Here is a 22962-nt window from a genome sequence, read left to right as displayed (position 1 = left end):
GGTAGATTTTCGTCGGTATTGTTGCGTTCGGGATCGGCGTACTTAGATTCCACACCGCATCGAAGATCGAAGAGCTCCGGTGCCCTTCGGGGTAGTTTTTCGATCCTCCGTCGGGGCCTGGTCGGCCCGACCGCGTGCTGAAGAACGCCGATGGAACGGACCCCGTTCCGTTTCTGCCCCAAATGCCACAATAAATACCCCTACACAGACCAACACTTGGTCTGCAACCTGTGCCTGTCACCTGAGCACAGCGAAGACACCTGCGAGGCCTGTCGTGCGTTCCGGTCCCGAAAAACACTCCGAGACCGTCGAGCCAGAAGACTCCAAATGGCGTCCGCACCGACAGCCCAGCGGGAGTTCGAGGAACAGGAAGAAGAAGGTACCTTCTCGATCCAAGACTCAGACTCCGAAGGATTCGACGATACACAAACCGTGAGTAAGACGTCGAAAACCACACAAAGAAACATTTACAAGGCCCAGGGGACGCCACTGCCATCCGGCCATGGCTCAACCCATAAATTCGGTGACCGACCGTCGGCACCGAAAAAGGCCCAAACAGTGCCGAGATCGTCCGACTCCGGTCGAGACACCGGCACGCAGCCTTCTCGGGACCGAGAAAGTGCTGGAGACAAGCCTCGACACCGAGATGCCGGTGTGGACACAGCTCGACGCCGAGACAGCGGCACCGAAACAGATCGACGCCGAGAGGTTTCGGCCCCGAAAAGGAAAAAAGTCACCTCGGAGCCGAAAAAACACGCAGACAAAGTTTCGATGCCGAAACAAACTGCAAGCGACCCAGCTTCAGGCTCTTATACAGAAGAGCACTCGCTAACCTCCCAAATGCAAAAGCATAGGTTTGAGGAAGAGCTACAAGCAACTGATGTGGACCATACGCAAAAGCGTATCTTTATTCAGCAGGGGACAGGAAAAATAAGCACCCTTCCCCCCATTAGGAGAAAGAGAAGGTTGGAGTTCCAGACGGAACAAGCACCACAACCAAAAGTGGTGAAAAGAGTTACACCACCGCCCTCTCCTCCGCCCGTGATTAACGTTTCACCAGCACAAACTCCCTCACACTCCCCAGCTCACACCACCATGAGCCAGGGTGACCAAGATCAGGACGCATGGGACCTATACGACGCCCCAGTGTCAGATAACAGCCCGGAGGCATACCCTACAAAGCCATCTCCACCAGAAGACAGCACCGCGTACTCTCAGGTGGTGGCTAGAGCAGCACAATTTCACAACGTAAGCCTCCACTCAGAACAGGTCGAGGATGATTTCTTGTTCAACACACTCTCCTCCACCCACAGCTCATACCAAAGCCTGCCTATGCTCCCTGGTATGCTCCGGCACGCAAAAGACATATTTAAGGAGCCGGTCAAAAGTAGGGCAATCACACCAAGGGTGGAAAAAAAGTACAAGCCGCCTCCTACGGACCCGGTTTTCATCACTACACAGCTGCCACCAGACTCTGTTGTTGTAGGAGCAGCTAGGAAAAGGGCCAACTCTCACACATCTGGAGATGCACCACCCCCAGATAAAGAAAGCCGCAAGTTTGATGCAGCTGGTAAAAGAGTCGCAGCACAAGCTGCAAACCAGTGGCGCATCGCGAACTCCCAGGCACTACTTGCGCGCTATGACAGAGCCCACTGGGACGAGATGCAACATCTCATTGAACATCTGCCCAAGGACTTACAAAATAGGGCAAAACAGGTGGTTGAGGAGGGACAGGCCATTTCCAACAACCAGATCCGCTCCTCCATGGACGCTGCAGATACAGCTGCACGGACAATTAATACATCTGTAACTATCAGAAGGCATGCATGGCTCCGAACGTCTGGATTTAAACCAGAGATTCAACAAGCAGTTCTCAATATGCCTTTTAATGAAAAAGAACTGTTCGGTCCAGAAGTGGACACAGCGATTGAGAAACTCAAAAAAGATACGGACACTGCCAAAGCCATGGGCGCACTCTACTCCCCGCAGAGCAGAGGGAATTACAGCACATTCCGTAAAACGCCCTTTCGAGGGGGGTTTCGGGGTCAAAGCACACAAGCCAGCACCTCACAAGCAACACCGTCCACTTACCAGGGACAGTATAGAGGAGGTTTTCGGGGACAATATAGAGGAGGGCAATTCCCTAGAAATAGAGGGAGATTTCAAAGCCCCAAAACCCCTACTACTAAACAATGACTCACATGTCACTCACCCCCTCCACACAACACCAGTGGGGGGAAGAATAGGTCATTATTACAAAGCATGGGAGGAAATCACTACAGACACTTGGGTTCTAGCAATTATCCAACATGGTTATTGCATAGAATTTCTACAATTCCCTCCAAACATACCACCAAAAGCACAAAATTTAACAACACACCATTCCAATCTCCTGGAGATAGAAGTGCAGGCACTATTGCAAAAGAATGCAATCGAATTAGTGCCAAACACACAAATAAACACAGGAGTTTACTCACTGTACTTTCTGATACCAAAGAAGGACAAAACGCTGAGACCAATCCTAGACCTCAGAGTAGTGAACACTTTCATCAAATCAGACCACTTCCACATGGTCACACTACAAGAAGTATTGCCATTGCTAAAAATACACGACTACATGGCAACTTTAGACCTCAAGGATGCTTATTTCCATATACCAATACACCCATCGCACTGGAAATACCTAAGGTTTGTATTCAAAGGAATACATTACCAATTCAAGGTACTGCCTTTCGGATTAACAACCGCACCAAGAGTCTTTACCAAATGTCTAGCGGTAGTCGCTGCACACATAAGAAGGCAGCAAATACATGTGTTCCCATATTTGGACGACTGGCTAATCAAGGCCCATTCGTTCAGACAGTGCTCAAATCACACAAATCAGATCATACAAACCCTCTTCAAACTCGGGTTCACCGTCAACTTTACAAAATCCAACATTCTGCCGCGCAAGGTACAACAATACCTAGGAGCCATAATAGACACATCAAAGGGAGTAGCCACTCCAAGTCCACAAAGAATTCTAAATTTCAACACCATCATACAACGCATGTATCCAACACAAAAGATACAGGCAAAGATGGTATTACAACTCCTAGGCATGATGTCATCATGCATAGCCATTGTCCCAAACGCACGACTGCACATGAGGCCCTTACAACAATGCCTAGCATCACAGTGGTCTCAAGCACAGGGTCACCTTCTAGATCTGGTGTTAATAGACCGCCAAACTTCTCTCGCTTCTGTGGTGGAACAACATAAATTTAAACAAGGGGCGGCCTTTCCAAGACCCAGTGCCACAATACGTAATAACAACAGATGCTTCCATGACAGGGTGGGGAGCACACCTCGATCAACACAGCATACAAGGACAATGGAACGTACATCAAACAAAACTGCATATCAATCACCTAGAACTTCTAGCAGTTTTTCAAGCACTAAAAGCTTTCCAACCAATAATAGTTCACAAATACATTCTCGTCAAAACAGACAACATGACAACAATGTATTATCTAAACAAGCAGGGAGGGACGCACTCCACGCAGTTAAGCCTGCTAGCACAGAAAATTTGGCATTGGGCAATTCACAACCAAATTCGCCTAATTGCACAGTTTATACCAGGGATCCAAAATCAACTCGCAGACAATCTCTCTCGAGATCACCAACAGGTCCACGAATGGGAAATTCACCCCCAAATTCTGAACACTTATTTCAAACTCTGGGGAACACCTCAGATAGACTTGTTTGCAACAAGGGAGAACGCAAAATGCCAAAACTTCGCATCCAGATACCCACACAAACAATCCCAAGGCAATGCCCTATGGATGAACTGGTCAGGGATATTTGCTTACGCTTTTCCTCCTCTCCCTCTCCTTCCTTACCTGGTAAACAAACTCAGTCAAAGCAAACTCAAACTCATATTGATAGCACCAACTTGGGAAAGGCAACCCTGGTACACAACGCTGCTAGACCTATCAGTGGTACCCTGCATCAAATTGCCCAACAGGCCAGATCTGTTGACACAGCACAACCAAAAGATCAGACACCCAGATCCTGCATCGCTGAATCTAGCAATCTGGCTCCTGAAATCCTAGAATTCGGGCACTTACAACTTACCCAAGAATGTATGGAAGTCATAAAACAAGCCAGAAGGCCATCCACCAGGCACTGCTATGCAAGTAAATGGAAGAGGTTTGTTTGCTACTGCCATATTAATCAAATACAACCATTACATACAACTCCAGAACATGTAGTGGGTTACTTGCTTCACTTACAAAAATCTAACCTAGCTTTCTCTTCCATTAAAATACACCTTGCAGCAATATCTGCATACCTGCAGACTACCTATTCAACTTCCCTATATAAGATACCAGTCATTAAAGCATTCATGGAGGGCCTTAGGAGAATTATACCACCAAGAACACTACCTGTTCCTTCATGGAACCTAAATGTTGTCTTAACTAGACTTATGGGTCCACCTTTTGAACCCATGCACTCCTGCGAAATACAGTTCCTAACCTGGAAGGTGGCATTTCTCATCGCCATTACTTCCCTAAGAAGAGTAAGCGAGATTCAGGCGTTTACAATACAGGAACCTTTTATTCAACTACACAAAAATAAAGTCGTCCTAAGGACCAATCCTAAATTTTTGCCAAAGGTTATTTCACCGTTCCATCTAAATCAAACAGTGGAACTACCAGTGTTCTTTCCACAGCCAGATACCGTAGCTGAAAGGGCACTACATACATTAGATGTCAAAAGAGCATTGATGTATTACATTGACAGAACAAAAAACATCAGAAAGACTAAACAACTCTTTATTGCCTTTCAAAAACCTCACGCAGGAAACCCAATTTCAAAACAAGGTATAGCCAGATGGATAGTTAAATGCATCCAAATCTGCTACCTTAAAGCTAAACGACAGCTGCCCATTACACCAAGGGCACACTCAACCAGAAAGAAAGGTGCTACCATGGCCTTTCTAGGAAACATCCCAATGCAAGAAATATGTAAGGCAGCCACATGGTCTACGCCTCACACATTCACCAAGCACTACTGTGTAGACGTGTTATCCGCACAACAAGCCACAGTAGGTCAAGCCGTATTAAGGACATTATTTCAGACTACTTCCACTCCTACAGGCTGATCCACCGCTTTTGGGGAAATAACTGCTTACTAGTCTATGCAGAACATGCGTATCTACAGCGACAGATGCCATCGAACTGAAAATGTCACTTACCCAGTGTACATCTGTTCGTGGCATCAGTCGCAGTAGATTCGAATGTGCCCACCCGCCTCCCCGGGAGCCTGTAGCAGTTTGGAAGTTACCTTCAATTATTTATATATGTATCATCTCAACCTTAAATAGGTGCATACTTAGTCACTCCATTGCATGGGCACTATTACTACAATTCAACTCCTACCTCACCCTCTGCGGGGAAAAACAATCGAAGATGGAGTCGACGCCCATGCGCAATGGAGACAAAAGGAGGAGTCACTCGGTCCCGTGACTCGAAAGACTTCTTCGAAGAAAAACAACTTGTAACACTCCGGCCCAACACCAGATGGCGAGCTATTGCAGAACATGCGAATCTACTGCGACTGATGCCACGAACAGATGTACACTGGGTAAGTGACATTTTCATTCCTGAGGCTGTGGGAGGTTCTAGTGGACCAACTATGTCCACACCCACTCTTTCAAAGGGGACCCCCACCACTGGAAGTGGAATGAGGGGGGCCTTTGGATGCCCACCTGTCTTACCACTGGCTTGACAGGTGGGGCAGGAGAGGCAAAACTCCTTAACCTTGTGGGACATATTGGGCCAGTAGAAGTGGTTGACTAACCTCTCCCACGTCTTGGTTTGTCCCAAATGCCCAGCAAGGGGAATATCATGGGCTAAGGTCAGAATAAACTCTCTGAACGACTGAGGCACTACCACTCTCCTAGTGGCACCAGGTTTGGGGTCTCTGGCCTCAGTGTACAGGAGTCCATCTTCCCAATAGACCCTATGTGTTCCATTTTTCTTGCCCTTGGACTCTTCAGCAGCTTGCTGCCTAAGGCCTTCAAGAGAGGGACAGGTTTCTTGTCCCTTACACAACTCTTCCCTTGAGGGTCCCCCTGGGCCTAAGAGCTCAACCTGGTAAGGTTCAAGCTCCAAAGGCTCAGTTCCCTCAGAGGGCAGAACTTCTTCCTGAGAAGAGAGGTTCTCTTTTTCTGACTGTGTTGCAGTTGGTTTCCCAACTGACTTTCCTTTTCTCTTGGTAGGCTGGGCCTTTCTTCCAGACTCCAGCTCTACTTTTTCACCCTGTGCCTTGCATTGTGCTCTTGTTTTTACACACACCAGTTCAGGGATACCCAGCATGGCTGCATGGGTTTTTAGTTCTACCTCAGCCCATGCTGAGGACTCCAGGTCATTTCCAAGCAGACAGTCTACTGGGATGTTTGAGGAGACCACCACCTGTTTCAGGCCATTGACCCCTCCCCATTCTAAAGTTACCATTGCCATGGGATGTGCTTTAGTCTGATTGTCAGCGTTGGTGACTGTATAGGTTTTTCCAGTCAGGTATTGGCCAGGGGAAACCAGTTTCTCTGTCACCATGGTGACACTGGCACCTGTATCCCTCAGGCCCTCTACACTTGTCCCATTAATAAAGAGCTGCTGCCTGTATTTTTGCATGTTAGGTGGCCAGGCAGCTAGTGTGGCTAAATCCACCCCACCCTCAGAGACTAGAGTAGCTTCAGTGTGGACCCTGATTTGCTCTGGGCACACTGTTGATCCCACTTGGAGACTAGCCATTCCAGTGTTACCTGGATTGGAGTTTGGAGTGGAACCTTTCTTGGGACAGGCCTTGTCTCCAGTTTGGTGTCCAGGCTGATTACAGCTACGACACCAGGCCTTTTTGGGATCAAAGTTTTTACCCTTGTACCCAGGATTGTTTTGTGAAGAGGCTCTGGGCCCACCCTCATGTGCAGGTTTTTGGGGGCCTGTAGAAGACTCTTTACTATTTTTATTTTTGGCTGTCTCACCACCTTTCCCCTGGGGAGGTTTTGTGACCCCTTTCTTTTGGTCACCCCCTGTGGAAGTTTTGGACACCCTAGTCTTGACCCAATGGTCCGCCTTCTTTCCCAATTCTTGGGGAGAAATTGGTCCTAGGTCCACCAGATGCTGATGCAGTTTGTCATTGAAACAATTACTTAACAGGTGTTCTTTCACAAATAAATTGTACAGCCCATCATAATTACTTACACCACTGCCTTGAATCCAACCATCTAGTGTTTTTACTGAGTAGTCTACAAAGTCAACCCAGGTCTGGCTCGAGGATTTTTGAGCCCCCCTGAATCTAATCCTATACTCCTCAGTGGAGAATCCAAAGCCCTCAATCAGGGTACCCTTCATGAGGTCATAAGATTCTGCATCTTGTCCAGAGAGTGTGAGGAGTCTATCCCTACACTTTCCTGTGAACATTTCCCAAAGGAGAGCACCCCAGTGAGATTTGTTCACTTTTCTGGTTACACAAGCCCTCTCAAAAGCTGTGAACCATTTGGTGATGTCATCACCATCTTCATATTTAGTTACAATCCCTTTGGGGATTTTCAACATTTCAGGAGAATCTCTGACCCCAGTTATGTTGCTGCCACCATTGATGGGTCCTAGGCCCATCTCTTGTCTTTCCCTTTCTATGGCTAGGATCTGTCTTTCCAAAGCCAATCTTTTGGCCATCCTGGCTAACTGGATGTCCTCTTCACTGGAGTTATCCTCAGTGATTTCAGAGATGTTGGTCCCTCCTGTGAGGGAACCAGCATCTCTGACTATTATTTGTGGAGTCAGGGCTTGAGAAGCCCTGTTCTCCCTAAGTAGGACTGGAGGGGGGGAATTTCCCTCCAAGTCACTATCTTCATCCTCTGTGTTGCCATCCTCAGAGGGGTTGGCTTTTTCAAACTCTGCCAAAAGCTCCTGGAGCTGTACTTTGGTAGGTTTGGAGCCCATTGCTATTTTCTTTAGTTTACAGAGTGACCTTAGCTCTCTCATCTGTAGATGGAGGTAAGGTGTGGTGTCGAGTTCCACCACATTCACATCTGTGCTAGACATTATGCTTCTAAAAGTTGGAATACTTTTTAAGAAACTAAACTGGTTCTAGAATCTAATTCAAACTTTTAACAAACTTTTAAACTCTAAAAGAAATGCTAAACAGGATCTAACACAAGGCCCTAGCAGGTCTTTTAAGAATTTAGAAAACTTTTCAAATTGCAAAAATCAATTTCTAATGACAATTTTGGAATTTGTCGTGTGATCAGGTATTGGCTGAGTAGTCCAGCAAATGCAAAGTCTTGTACCCCACCGCTGATCCACCAATGTAGGAAGTTGGCTCTGTATGTGCTATTTCAAAGTAAGGAATAGCATGCACAGAGTCCAAGGGTTCCCCTTAGAGGTAAAATAGTGGTAAAAAGAGATAATACTAATGCTCTATTTTGTGGTAGTGTGGTCGAGCAGTAGGCTTATCCAAGGAGTAGTGTTAAGCATTTGTTGTACATACACATAGACAATAAATGAGGTACACACACTCAGAGACAAATCCAGCCAATAGGTTTTGTATAGAAAAATATATTTTCTTAGTTTATTTTAAGAACCACAGGTTCAAATTTAACATGTAATATCTTGTTTGAAAGGTATTGCAGGTAAGTACATTAGGAACTTTGAATCATTTCAATTGCATGTATACTTTTCAAGTTATTCACAAATAGCTATTTTAAAAGTGGACACTTAGTGCAATTTTCACAGTTCCTGGGGGAGGTAAGTTTTTGTTAGTTTTACCAGGTAAGTACGACACTTACAGGGTTCAGTTCTTGGTCCAAGGTAGCCCACCGTTGGGGGTTCAGAGCAACCCCAAAGTTACCACACCAGCAGCTCAGGGCCGGTCAGGTGCAGAGTTCAAAGTGGTGCCCAAAACGCATAGGCTTCAATGGAGAGAAGGGGGTGCCCCGGTTCCAGTCTGCCAGCAGGTAAGTACCCGCGTCTTCGGAGGGCAGACCAGGGGGGTTTTGTAGGGCACCGGGGGGGACACAAGCCCACACAGAAGTTTCACCCTCAGCGGGGTGGGGCGGCCGGGTGCAGTGTTAGAACAAGCGTCGGGTTCGCAATGGAAGTCAATGAGAGATCAAGGGATCTCTTCAGCGCTGCAGGCAGGCAAGGGGGGGCTTCCTCGGGGAAACCTCCACTTGGGCAAGGGAGAGGGACTCCTGGGGGTCACTTCTGCAGTGAAAGTCCGGTCCTTCAGGTCCTGGGGGCTGCGGGTGCAGGGTCTTTTCCAGGCGTCGGGACTTAGGTTTCAGAGAGTCGCGGTCAGGGGAAGCCTCGGGATTCCCTCTGCAGGCGGCGCTGTGGGGGCTCAGGGGGGACAGGTTATGGTACTCAGTCGTAGAGTAGTCCGGGGGTCCTCCCTGAGGTGTTGGTTCTCCACCAGCCGAGTCGGGGTCGCCGGGTGCAGTGTTGCAAGTCTCACGCTTCTTGCGGGGAGATTGCAGGGTTCTTTAAAGCTGCTCCTTTGGATAAAGTTGCAGTCTTTTTGTAGCAGGTCCGCTGTCCTCGGGAGTTTCTTGTCGTCGTCGAAGCAGGGCAGTCCTCAGAGGATTCAGAGGTCGCTGGTCCCTTTGGAAGGCGTCGCTGGAGCAGAGTTCTTTGGAAGGCAGGAGACAGGCCGGTGAGTTTCTGGAGCCAAGGCAGTTGTTGTCTTCTGGTCTTCCTCTGCAGAGGTTTTCAGCTAGGCAGTCCTTCTTGTTGTTGCAGGAATCTGATTTCTAGGTTCAGGGAGAGCCCTTAAATACTAAATTTAAGGGCGTGTTTAGGTCTGGGGGGTTAGTAGCCAATGGCTACTAGCCCTGAGGGTGAGTACACCCTCTTTGTGCCTCCTCCCAAGGGGAGGGGGTCACATCCCTAATCCTATTGGGGGAATCCTCCATCTGCAAGATGGAGGATTTCTAAAAGTTAGTCACCTCAGCTCAGGACACCTTAGGGGCTGTCCTGACTGGCCAGTGACTCCTCCTTGTTGTTCTCATTATTTTCTCCGGCCTTGCCGCCAAAAGTGGGGGCCGGGGCCGGAGGGGGCGGGCAACTCCACTAGCTGGAGTGTCCTGCGGTGCTGTGACAAAGGGGTGAGCCTTTGAGGCTCACCGCCAGGTGTTACAGCTCCTGCCTGGGGGAGGTGTTAGCATCTCCACCCAGTGCAGGCTTTGTTACTGGCCTCAGAGTGACAAAGGCACTCTCCCCATGAGGCCAGCCACATGTCTCTAGTGTGGCAGGCTGCTGGAACCAGTCAGCCTACACAGATAGTCGGTTAAGTTTCAGGGGGCACCTCTAAGGTGCCCTCTGTGGTGTATTTTACAATAAAATGTACACTGGCATCAGTGTGCATTTATTGTGCTGAGAAGTTTGATACCAAACTTCCCAGTTTTCAGTGTAGCCATTATGGTGCTGTGGAGTTCGTGTTTGACAAACTCCCAGACCATATACTCTTATGGCTACCCTGCACTTACAATGTCTAAGGTTTTGCTTAGACACTGTAGGGGCACAGTGCTCATGCACTGGTACCCTCACCTATGGTATAGTGCACCCTGCCTTGGGGCTGTAAGGCCTGCTAGTGGGGTGCCTTACCTATACTGCATAGGCAGTGAGAGGCTGGCATGGCACCCTGAGGGGAGTGCCATGTCGACTTACTCATTTTGTTCTCACTAGCACCCACAGGCTGGTAAGCAGTGGGTCTGTGCTGAGTGAGGAGTCTCTAGGGTGGCATAATACATGCTGCAGCCCTTAGAGACCTTCCCTGGCATCAGGGCCCTTGGTACCAGAGGTACCAGTTACAAGGGACTTATCTGGATGCCAGGGTGTGCCAATTGAGGAATCAAAAGTACAGGTTAGGGAAAGAACACTGGTGCTGGGGCCTGGTTAGCAGGCCTCAGCACACTTTCAATTCAAAACATAGCATCAGCAAAGGCAAAAAGTCAGGGGGTAACCATGCCAAGGAGGCATTTCCTTACACAGCTTATCAAAAGTTTTTAACACACGCATTCCCTTCCAAGTAGTTTGTGATGCCACAGTGGGACTGTAATTTGCTGCTGACATTCCTCATGTGTTCTCCCCGGAGGCCATATATAGCACTATGTTGTGTCTTCTGACACTAAAGACTGTCTACTTTGTCTTAGTCATTTCAGCTCATCTTGCAATTGAGCAATGTTCTTTCGCACCAACTGCCCTACAGTGCAATTTTTTTTTCTCCAGAAAGGCTAGTGCTGACAATCTGGTCATCCGCTGTGTCAAAATGTGACTCCTTTTCGCGTTTGACAATCCATCGCCCTACCAACTTTTTATGACCCGCCTCCCTCCTTGAATTAGGAAAGACTATTGTCTGCACCCCAAAAGAGATTTATGCTTTTACATCAATCACACCAAAGACGATATGGTTAACTGTCATTCTTCTGTGTGGTTCTCTGGGATAAGGAAAGGTAAGGCGGTGCAGAAAAGTGCTTTGTCAAGGTGGCTAGTCCTTTTGAAGAAAACTGGGTTCTGGTTCCAGAAGCCGCTGCCCCACAACACAAAACAGCACCACTTTAGAATTTTTTTATTTTTATGCAACTATGACTGAATTGCACTGGGGTCCTGCTAACCAGGTCCCCAGTGCCAGTGTGCCTCCCCAAAAACAAGACCACTGGTCACTTGAGCTTCAAGTGACCAGGCCTTATAGCACATTTGTTACCTCTGGTACCAAAAAGGCCCTTAAGAGCTGCTACTCTAAGGTACCCAGTATAAAACTTACACAGACTGCCACTGCCTGATGCATGACAAGGTGCTCCTTAAAGTGAAAACATAACGTGACTAACACTTATGTCCCGTGTCCCCTGACACTGCCTGTAATATGGCACTAGTGGTCCACTTCACCTTGAGTTGGGAATGGTGGGTCAATGGTGGTGGGGAGGGACTCTTTAGTACCTCAGGCCCTAGGCACCATTTAGTAGGGATTTACAGAGGGTGTACAATTGTACAGTTTTGGGAGAAAGATCACTGGCACTAGGGACCTGGTTGGCAGGGTCCCTGTGCACCAAAGTGAAAGTTGCTTGGAAGAACCAGACAAAATGTGTGGGGTACTGCAACAAAAACCCAGTTTCACTACAGCATTGCACTCCTTTAAGCATTAACATTTAAAGAATTGAGCATGTGCTGTATTACCCATTCGTGTACTCTTTATCTAGAATCATTTTCAGACCTCTAACTGTTGCTTCAAGAGAAGCCAAACCTTTATGCAATTATATACATGCATATATAGAACAATCATTTGCAATGCAATATGTCTCATTTGTGAGTTATGGCTATTGGCGTTGTAAATGCATAATTGTACTTTTCTTGCCACATAAATTGGTCAACCCTGCCTTATATTTGGATCCTTTCCCTCCACATAATTCTAGTGGCCCTGGTTAGAATTAAAGCACTTCAGTTTACCTTCTTCCTCTGTCTGCAGCAAAAAATGAAAATGTCACAATTTATCATCCTAATATAATTCTGCAATAGTAATTACAATACCACTTTCACCACCCCGCCATCAGAGTAGCTGGCCGACCGATATAATGATTAGCAAAACAGTAGTTTTTGTAATGTCACAAGGGGCTTTGGCTTATCATACTTCACATGACACAAGTGAAGTACAAATGGCTATGGCAAGACATTCATTGACCTGTTCTGCCTGAACTAATTGCAGAAATTAGATGTTGTACACACCAGTTTACCTATAATTTTAAGGTTTTAGGCTTTTATTATGCATTGGGATGGGGAGGTGCCTGCGGGGCTTGTCCTGTCTCTGCTTTCGGAGCCAGTGTCCACGTGATCTAGGAAGAATCCTTCCCAAGTATGTAGCTTTGGCAGCCTTGCTTGACTTCATGCCTATATACAGTCCTTTCTACAACTCGCTATTGAACTATTGTGCCTCATACATTTGTAAGCTGAAGAAAGTCTCCCCATTTCTATGTTTGACTGCTTTCCCCATAATCTAACTCCATCCACTGACAGGTGTGCACTGGTAGACAACCTGCATACTAAGCAGTTAACACTAGGAGCACAAGATTTATGGGAGTGTAACTGCGGTTTTTCTTAGTTATTTAGTGCAGTAAGCGGCAAGATTAAAAACATTGCTGAAAGGAGGAGTTCCTGAAATTCTGTCACAAATACAAAAGCTGCTAAATGCTCACACAAACTGCACAGTTTAAGTTCTGGGCAGGGAACTCACTGATGCCCCTGGAATAGCCCTGCCAACTCCCACCAAAGTTTGCAGATCTGGTACCCATGTAGGGAAACAGATCGCTTCGGCAGAGGCCAGGGCAGGTCCTGCGATAGGTAGAGACGAAGTGAAGCCGCACCCCTTCCCAGACAGTTTGGTTTTTATCTTGCATCTATGAAAGTGACAACTCCAGTGTTCCCAATGAGGTAGACGGGGTGTCCCTCTTGTGTATGTTTAATGTCTTTTCCACAGGATTAGATATTGGACACCATACTGGTGCCTGCAATAAAAAAAAAATTTTTTTTAATAGAAATATAAAACATAAGGTTGCTGTAAGGAAATGCCTTCCTTGGCATGGTTACCCCCTGACTTTTTGCCTTTTGTTGGTGACAGTTATGATTAATAGTGTGCTGGTACCCTGCTAACCAGGCCCCAGCACCAGTGTTCTTTCCCTAAACTGTACCTTTGTTCCCACAATTGGCACAGCCCTGGCACTCAGATAAGTCCCTTGTAAATGGTAACTCTGGTACCAAGGGCCCTGTTGCCAGGGAAGGTCTCCAAGGGCTGCAGCATGTCTTATGCCATCCTGGGGACCACTCACACAGCACATACAAACTGCCTCACAGCTTGTGTGTGCTGGTGGGGAGAAAATGACTAAGTCGGCATGGCACTCCCTTCAGAGTGCCATAACCACCTCTCACTGCCTGTGGTGTTGGTAAGTCACCCCTCTAGCAGGCCTCACAGCCCTAAGGTAGGGTGCACTATACCACAGGTGAGGGCATAAGTGCATGAGCACTATGTCCCTACAGTGTCTAAGCAAAACCTTAGACATTTGTAAGTGCAGGGTAGCCATAAAGAGTATATGGTCTGGGAAGTTGTCAAACACAAACTCCACAGTTCCATAATGGCTACACAGAAATCTGGGAAGTTTGGTATCAAACTTCTCAGCACAATAAATGCACACTGATGCCATGTGTGGGATTTATTGTAAAATACACCCAGAGGGCATCTTAGAGATGCCCCCTGAATACCAGTCTGACTCCTAGTGCTAGGCTGACCGGTTTCTGCCAGCCTGCCACTACCAGATGAGTTTCTGGCCACATGGGGTGAGTGCCTTTGTCACTCAGTGACCAGGAACAAAGCCTGTACTGGGTCGAGGTGCTTCTCACCTCCCCCTGCTTGAACAGGGCGGTGAGCCTCAAAGGTTCATCCTGGTGTAACAACGCCCCAGGGCACTCCAGCTAGTGGAGATGCCCGACCCCCGGACACAGCCCCCACTTTTGGCGGCAAGTCCAGAGGAGATAATGAGAAAAAACAAGGAGTCACCCTCCAGCCAGGACAGCCCCTGTGGTGTCCTGAGCTGAGGTGACCCCTTCCTTAGAAAATCCTCCATCTTGCTTTGGAGGATTTAGTCCAATAGGATTCGGGATGTGCCCCCTCCCCAAAGGGAGGAGGCACAAGGAGGGTGTGGCCACCCTCTGGGACTGCTGACCTGAGAACTCCAGCAGAGTTTTGGCCTCAGCCCTACTGGCCTGTCTCCAGATTCAAAGAACCTGCAACTGCAAGACATCCAGCGTGACCAGTGACCTCTGCAGACTCAGAGGACTGCCCTGCAAACCCAAAGGACCAAGAAACTCCAGTGGACAGTGGCTCTGTCCAAAGCAACACAGAAGACACCAACTTTAAAGGGACTCTCCCCTCACTCCTGAAGTGAGTCCCCAGCACTCTGCACCCGACGCCCTCGGCACGTGTCCAGGGAAACCAATACTGCAGCGAGGACCCCCAGGCGACTCCCATGGTGTGTCCACCCTGAGACGACCTCCCTACGGTGACTCCAGCAGAGAGAATCCAGAGGACCCCCCACCCTCCCTGACCGTGACTGCTTGATAACAAAGACCCCTGGAAAAAGCACTGCACCCGCAGCCCCCAGGCCCGAGAGGAACTAACTACCGGTGCAGGAGTGACCAGCAGGCGGTCTTCATCTTTGCCCAGTAGGTGGCTGGCCCGAGAAACCCCTCAGTGCCCTGTCTGCATTGCCAGAGTGACCTCGGGTCCCTCCATTGATTTCAATCACAAACCTGACACTTTGTTTGCACCCTGTGCCGCTGACTGTATTTTGTGTGCGTGCTTGGGATCCCCCCCAAATCAAACACGCACAGTGCTCTACGAAACAGCCCTGGTCTGCTCCCTGAGGACGCAGGAACTTACCTGCTAGCAGACTGGAACCGGAGCAACCCTAGTCACCGTAGGCGCATATGCTATTTGGGCCCCGCTTTGACCTCTGCACCTGAATGGCCCTGTTTTGCTGGTGCTGAGTGGTTGGGGTTAAATTGAACCCCCAACGCTGGGGTGCTTATGCGCCGGGGACCAAACTAGTAAGGGTGTTACAAACTAACCTTTACTTACCTCCCCCAGGAACTATTGAATTTTGCACTGTCCACTTTTAAAATAGCTTATTGACATTTTATGCCAAACTATACATTACTGTTTTGATTCAGAGTTCTATATTTATCTATGCCAAGTACCTTACAATTTATGTACGTACTTGTAATCTGAATTTTGTGGTTCTAAAATAAAGTTTTTTCTATATAAAAACCTATTGGCCTGGAGTTAAGTCTTTGAGTGTGTGTTCTCATTTATTGCCTGTGTGTGTACAACAAATGCTTAACACTACCCTCTGATAAGCCTAACTGCTCGACCACACTACCACAAATAGAGCATTAGTATTATTATCTATTATTGTCGCTATCAACCTCTAAGGGGAGAACCCCTGGACTTGGTGCACACTATCTCTCACTTTGAGATAGTATATACAGAGCCAGCTTCCTACAGACAGGCTTTTGTTTCTGACCTTTAGAGAGCAGAGGCTCTAACCTTGGGTGGTTAGATTCTTGTCTGTTGGTGGCAGTGCCCAGAACCGGTCAGTGAGCTCACCAGTAGTTTGTAGGTTTTTCAGGGGCTCCTCTAAGGTGCTTTCTGGGTGCATTAACAAATCCGCCACTGGAATCAGTTGGGGTTTATTAATACAAGATGTTTGTTACCAAACATCCCTATGGTCAGAGAAGCCATCATGTAGCTGAGGAACTCATATTGACCAGTATCCAACACATCTCCAGCACTTGGACTTAGAATGGCTTCCCTGCACACTTACTATGCCTAAGAATAGACAGACCTAGTAGGGGCATATTTGCTCATGCATATATGCCCTCACTTGTAATATAATACTCCCTGCTGTAGGGGTGACTTACATCTATTACAAACAGTGTTCAAGAGGACAAGTGTGTGCTATGCCAGAATCCAGCTCCCTTCAACTAAAGTCTGGACAGTCAGTTTTGCTGAGAAGGGCATCTTGCCCACTCGGTCCTGCAGGGCTTCCTAGTTTTAGTCCAGTCACAAACCCACCTCTGAATAGCTACTGTTTTGGTATCTATTCAAAGGTGAAGAATTTGCTGCTAGAAGGCTCTAGCAGAAGAACATGTTACCTTCGGTAATGCTCTTTTCAGGAGAGACTGACTAGCCTCTATTTGTTCAGACTGTCCATTCTCACCGTTCTGTGATTGTTGCCCATCCATGAATGAAATCCTATGTCTAAAATCTGCATTCAGATCAGTCAATTTTGTAGTAGAGCTCTTTGCCTGTGACCTTGAACAACCTCAAGAGAAACTGACATCCGAGTGTGGAAGTGGTTCCTATATAGGCTCAGCACATCATTTTCAGAGAAGAGTAGCTTTGGTGTGAATCCGCATGGTGCTGTCTACCGGTGTGCAGAGGTAATACTGAAAAGTCTGGTGCTGTGGAACATCCAAAATGTGAAGAATCTGTAGTTAGATGGAGTTTCTACCAGAAAGATCTTAACCGAAGGTAAGTAACTATTTTTTCATTCCATAAGTACGTAGGGGCTTATGCCAATGTTGGTTTTATTGTTTTCATTATCAGCTGTTTTCTATGATTGTCTTTCAGCCTGTGAAGTTAGCCGTGGTGTGCAGGAATGGAGAACTACATTTCTTTGAGCACGTTTTCAATGGGTAAGGTAACGTACTGAGATCTTAGTTTGTTCGTGGATGATGATTTAGTCATGAGTCCAAGTAGTGTAATTATGACTTTTAAATAAAAAAATATATATATAATGCACGTTGTGGGTGAATAATTTGATTGCCGAAAGAATGGGAAGTAGTTTCCTCAAAATCCACTGTCCAAAACACCTGCTCGATCAAACATGACAGTGAAACATGTCATTTTAATACATAAACACAAAATAAATTCTCCAAACAGCACATAACCGTATAGGTTGCTATTTGCAGGTTAATAAATTGTGAACATGATTGAGGAGATAAGATTCCCACTTTCTTCTTTTTAGCACATTCAAGATTACAGTTTTTGTTTTGAAGATCTTTCCTTCCTACTTATGTAAATTGGTGGTACATTGTTTTTGTTTGGCATGTAAACGTTTTTCTGATTCCTACGTATTGTGAACACAAGGTTTAAATATTTTAATTTTTAAATAGAAATATTACTTAAACTCAATCTTTATAGTTAAAAATTCATAGAAACAGAAGAGAAAAAATATTTTAAACCTTACAGGTCTCCTTTTAAACCCCCAAAATAATTTCCCCACGCCAGGCACTGAGACCTTTTTTTTTGTTGGGCTATTTGGGGTAGTATGCGCTTAGGCCCCATATCTTTTTGTCCACATGAGCTATCCAAACCAAATTTCTGTCCTTGTTTTCCAGCATCCTAGGGATTCTGAAGGTACAAAGAGTTTGTGGTTTCTCCTGGAGGAGACTGAGAAATTAGCCAAAATGCAGCTAAAAAATGTTCTTGGGAAAACTGAGAAGTGCTGCAGAAGAAAGCATCTGTTTTTTACCCCTGCAAATGAGATCAACAAAGGGTTGCGGTGCTAAAATCACCATCTTCCCAGCTTTCCGGAACAGGTGGACTTGAATCAGAAAACCGTGTTAGATGGCATGTGTAGCTATAAATACACATGCTTTGCATAAGTCTGCCATCTAGTGTTGGGCTCGGAATGTTACAAGTAGTTTTTCCTTTGAAGAATAGTTTTGAGTCACAAGATCGAGGGGCTCTCTTGGTGGTACTGCGCATGGACATCAAGTCCTTTGTTAGATTTTTCCGCTGTCGAGTTCGGATGCTTTTTCTCTCGCTCCGATGGATCTCGGTTCGGTACAACTGAACTTTATTATACCTTCTCTAACCATTGGTATAGTTTTGCGTTTTCTACTCTTACAGTCAATCCGATTTAAATTGTCAGTCTATTTCACGCCCTTAAGGGCAACCTTGTCCTTCTTGGGCCTACTTCGATGTCAGGCTGATGGGGCGAACTCCGGTTCGATTCTGTCCTCTGTCAAGCCAAATTTCCATACATCGACTAGCATTTGGTGTGCAATCTGTGCCTGTCTCCAGATCAGAGAAGACATGTGACACCTGTAGATCGTTTCCATCCAAGAAGACGTTCAAGTCCACAGACAGCACACCCGACCTCTTCGGAGAGGAGTGCTCGTAGGAAGAGTTGGGGGACAGCGCACAGCGTTCTCCATTAGAGACTCAGATCGAGATTCCGACATCGGCAGTCAGTCTATACCAGCGACGCAGTTCGTGAGTACATCAGCCCCATCACACTAACTAGACACTTAAAAAGACTCTTCCACTGGTCATCAGTCCTCCCCTGCCTTCGGAGCCGAAAAATACATCTGGATGACCAACCTTCGGGTTCGGCACCAAGAACATCCAAGACCAAAGTGCATTTGGCACCGACCAAACAGAGACCACTACATCTGTTTCGGTATTGAGCTAAAAACCTGACATTTCCATTTCGGAGCCGAAAAAAATCTATCATTTTCGGAGCCGACACTTTCAGTCAGTCAAACATTTCGTAGCAAAACCTTTGGAACCAATCTATCCGTATCAAGCATACCACAGCTACGGAGTCATCTACTATTTTACAGGTTTTGGACGCAAAACAGCACAAACCTCATATACAGAAGGAAAGAGGGAAGGATCATTGCTTCTCCTCCTGTAACCATTAAACGAAAACTGACTTTTCAGGAGACTAAGGATGCTGGGCCTCCACTAAAGAAAGTCTCAAACGGAAAAGGAAAGGGCTACACAATAACCTCTGCCTTCGCCACCACATTCTCTCCTTCCTTCTACTCCACCACCACCCTCACCTACATATTCTACACAGTTTTCCCCCAGACATCCTCACCATCACCTCATAGGGATGACCTAAGTGATGTTCAGCAAGATACAGATCCATGGGATCTATATGATCCTGATCTCATTTTTTTTATTTCCCACTGATCCTGACCTACAACCAGCCAGACCATCTCCATCTGAAGATACCAATGCTTATAACCAGGTGGTAGCTAGGGCAGCTGCGTACCATAATGTTCAGCTGCACACAGACCCTATTGAAGAGGATTTCTTGTTCAGTACATTAACATACACAGAGTACCAATGCCTCCCTATGCTTCCATGCATGCTTAGACATGCGTCTGGCATTGTTAAAGAACCCATTAAGGCTAGGATCATTACACCTCAGGGGGATAAAAAGTACAAACCTGCACCCTCTGATTCAGTCTTTATCAGGACTCAGTTACCACCTGGCTCTATAGTTTCAGATTGGCAAGAAAACCGCCTGATAGTCGGTGTACATGAGATGCTCCTCCTCCAGACAAAGCAAAAAATGAGTTGCAAAAGGGTGGCTTCCCAAGCTGCAAACCACTGGAGGATTGCAAATTCCCAAGCACTCCTAGCAAGGTTTGATAGGACCCACTGGGGCGAGATGTAAGATTTTACAGTATCTTCCACCTGAACATCAAAAATCAGGGCAGCAAATAGTAACAGAGGGACAAGCTATAGCTTATAATGCAATTAGATGTGCTACAGGTGCAGCTGATACAGAAGCAAGAGGGGTCAACACTTGCGCGGTGATAAGAAGGCATGCTTGGTTAAGATGTTCAGGTTTTAAACCTGAAATACAGCAAGGTGCTCTTATTTGGACCGGAGGTGGAGACCACCATAGAAAAACTCAAAAAAAGATTTGGAGACAGCTAAGGCTATGGATGGCACTATATACCACACCCACTAGAGGCACTTTTCGTATGTCACAATTTAGAGGTGGGTTAAAACCATCAGCTACGGAACCATCCACCTGACAACAGAAACAGGGCTCACATTTCAATACCAGAGGCTCATTCAGAGGATTTAATAATGGAGGAAGAGAAGCATTTGCTTCCAGAGGTTCCTCTACCTCAACAAAACAGTGACTTAATAAAAATCCACACAGCGCATACATGTCCTGTGGAAGGAAGAATGTTAAAATGTTATCCACAATGGTACATCACTACACACCAGTGGGTTCTATCAATTATCCGACATGGCTAATGTCTAGAACTCCTCTCCATTCCACCAAACATTCCGCCTCTTCCACACAAACTCTCTAGACTGTCTCGCTCTGGAAGGAGGAGGTACAGTCCATTCTTCTCAAAAGGGCCATAGAACCAGTACCTATCGCCCAACAAGGATCAGGAGTTTATTCACTCTACTTCCTGATATCCAAAAAAGAATGGTTCATTAAAAACAATTATAGATCTCAGGGCTCTCAATCTATACATACTCTGAACACTTCCATATGGTCACTCTGCAAGATGTTATTCCCCTACTACAGCAAGGGGTGCCCTCACACTCTGGTACCTGCACCCTACCCCTTGGACTGAGATGGCCTACCATAGGGTGACTTACAGTGACCTGGTATAGTGACCGTTATGAAAGTACATGCATCAGTTTCGCGCAGGCTGCAATGGCAGGCTTGCAGAACCCTTTGCATGGGTGGCAGAATAACTGCTGCAGCCCATAGGGGTCCCCTGGCACCCCAATGCCCTGGATACCTAGGTACCATGTACCTAGGGACTTGCAATGGGAGGGGACCAGTATGCCAGTTGTGGGAAGAGGAGTCCTGGTTAGCAGGAACCCAGTAGATATAATCAAACACACTGACAACAGGCAGAAAATGGGGGTAACCATGCCTAGAAAGAGAGTACTTTCCTACAAACCTATTCTTCTATTAGGCTTCATTTAGCTGCTATAGCTGCTTAACTTCAAAACAAACAACATATTTCTCTATTCAGAATTCCTGTCATCAAAGCATTATGGAGGGTCATTCCACGCAGAGTTCCTCCAGCTCCTGTATGGAATTTTAATATTGTACTCACAAGACTTATGGGTTCACCATTTGAATCCATGCATTCTTGTACTTTACAGTTTCTACCATGGAAGGTTGATTTTTTTAGTAGCAATAACTTCTTTAAGAAGAGTTAGTGAAATTCAAGTGTTCTCTCTAGAAGAACCTTTCTTCCATATACATAGACAAAACAGTACTTCAAAGAAATCCAAAATTCCTACCTAAGGTAGTTTCTTTCACCTTTTCATATTAATCAGTCAGTGGTGTTTCCAGTCTTCTTTACACAACCAAATTCTGTTGCTGAAAGAGCTCTAGGTACACTGGATTTTAAGAGTGCTTATGTATTATATTGACAGGACAAAAACCTTTGGGAAATCAAACGACTTTTTCAGAACATCACAAAAGTAATCCAGTTTCAAAAAATGGATTAACTCGATGGATCGTTAAGTATATTCAAACGTGCTATCTTAAGGCCAAAAGACACCTACCAGTAGCTCCTAAATCACACTACCAGGAAAAAAGGTGCTTCTGTGGCCTTTTTTAGGAAATATTCCAGTGGCAGATAAAGCTGTTACATAGCCTACACCACACACATTTACTAAACACTACTGTGTAGACGTTTTAGCTCGCCAACAAGCAAATGTTGGACAGGCAGTACTTAGAACAAACTACTCTAACAGGCTAGCCACCACTTACTTGGGAGGGGACTGCTTTACAGCCTATGCAAATCATATATATCTACAGCTACACATGCCATTGAATGGAAAATGTTACCCAGTACACATCTGTTTGTGGCATGTAGTGCTGTAGATTCACATGCACCCGCCCTCCTCCCCAGAAGCCTGTAGCCGCTGTAGTACAACATATTGTAAACTACATATATTTTATGGGAATTTCTCTTACCAAACACACATGCGCGCACACACACACACACTCCCTCCCTTCCTGCGGTGAAAAACAATCTAAAAAGGACTCAATGCCCATGCGCAGTATCATCAAGAGGAGTCATCATTCAATCTTGTGACTTGAAAATATTCTTAGAAGAAAAACAACTTGTAACACTCCGAGCTCAGAACTAGATGGCGTACTTGTGCAAAGCATGTTAATCTACAGCACTACATGCCACGAACAGATGTCTACTGGGTAAGTAACATTTTTCTTTACTATTTTTTGTGCTTTCAGCCTCCTTCCAGTTAGTGACAGAAATGAGTGTGAAACCAGTGGTGGATCCTAGACAGCTAAACATTTCTGAAAAGTAGACAAAATTCTGAATTCAGCAAGGGGTCATTTGTGTAGATCCTTTAAGGTTTTCGTATAGGAAGTAACAGTTGAAATAAAATATTGAAATTGAGTTGGGGGAAATAAAAATAGCCATTTATGTCTACATTTTATTCTGTAACTTTTTCCAGCTATGGCAGATTTTTTAAAGCAATATACAGTTACGTCTGCTGGATCCTTCTGGTTGCAGGGATAATATAGAGCTTGTAGGTTCGTCAAGAACCCAA

General features: G+C 46.1%; 1 protein-coding gene across 1 annotated transcript in view; it reads left to right on the top strand.

Moving 5' to 3' along the window:
* WDR43 (WD repeat domain 43) overlaps positions 1 to 22962 on the top strand; it is a 462775-nt gene that overhangs the window by 152043 nt on the left and 287770 nt on the right. The window contains exon 7 of the mRNA XM_069236209.1: positions 17221 to 17285. Within this exon, the coding sequence (XP_069092310.1) occupies positions 17221 to 17285 (65 nt within the window). The remainder of the gene's footprint in view (positions 1 to 17220; positions 17286 to 22962) is intronic.

The sequence above is a fragment of the Pleurodeles waltl genome, chromosome 5 (genome assembly GCF_031143425.1).
Source record: "Pleurodeles waltl isolate 20211129_DDA chromosome 5, aPleWal1.hap1.20221129, whole genome shotgun sequence".
Classification (NCBI taxonomy): domain Eukaryota; kingdom Metazoa; phylum Chordata; class Amphibia; order Caudata; family Salamandridae; genus Pleurodeles; species Pleurodeles waltl.
This window is presented reverse-complemented; position numbering and strand designations above follow the sequence as displayed.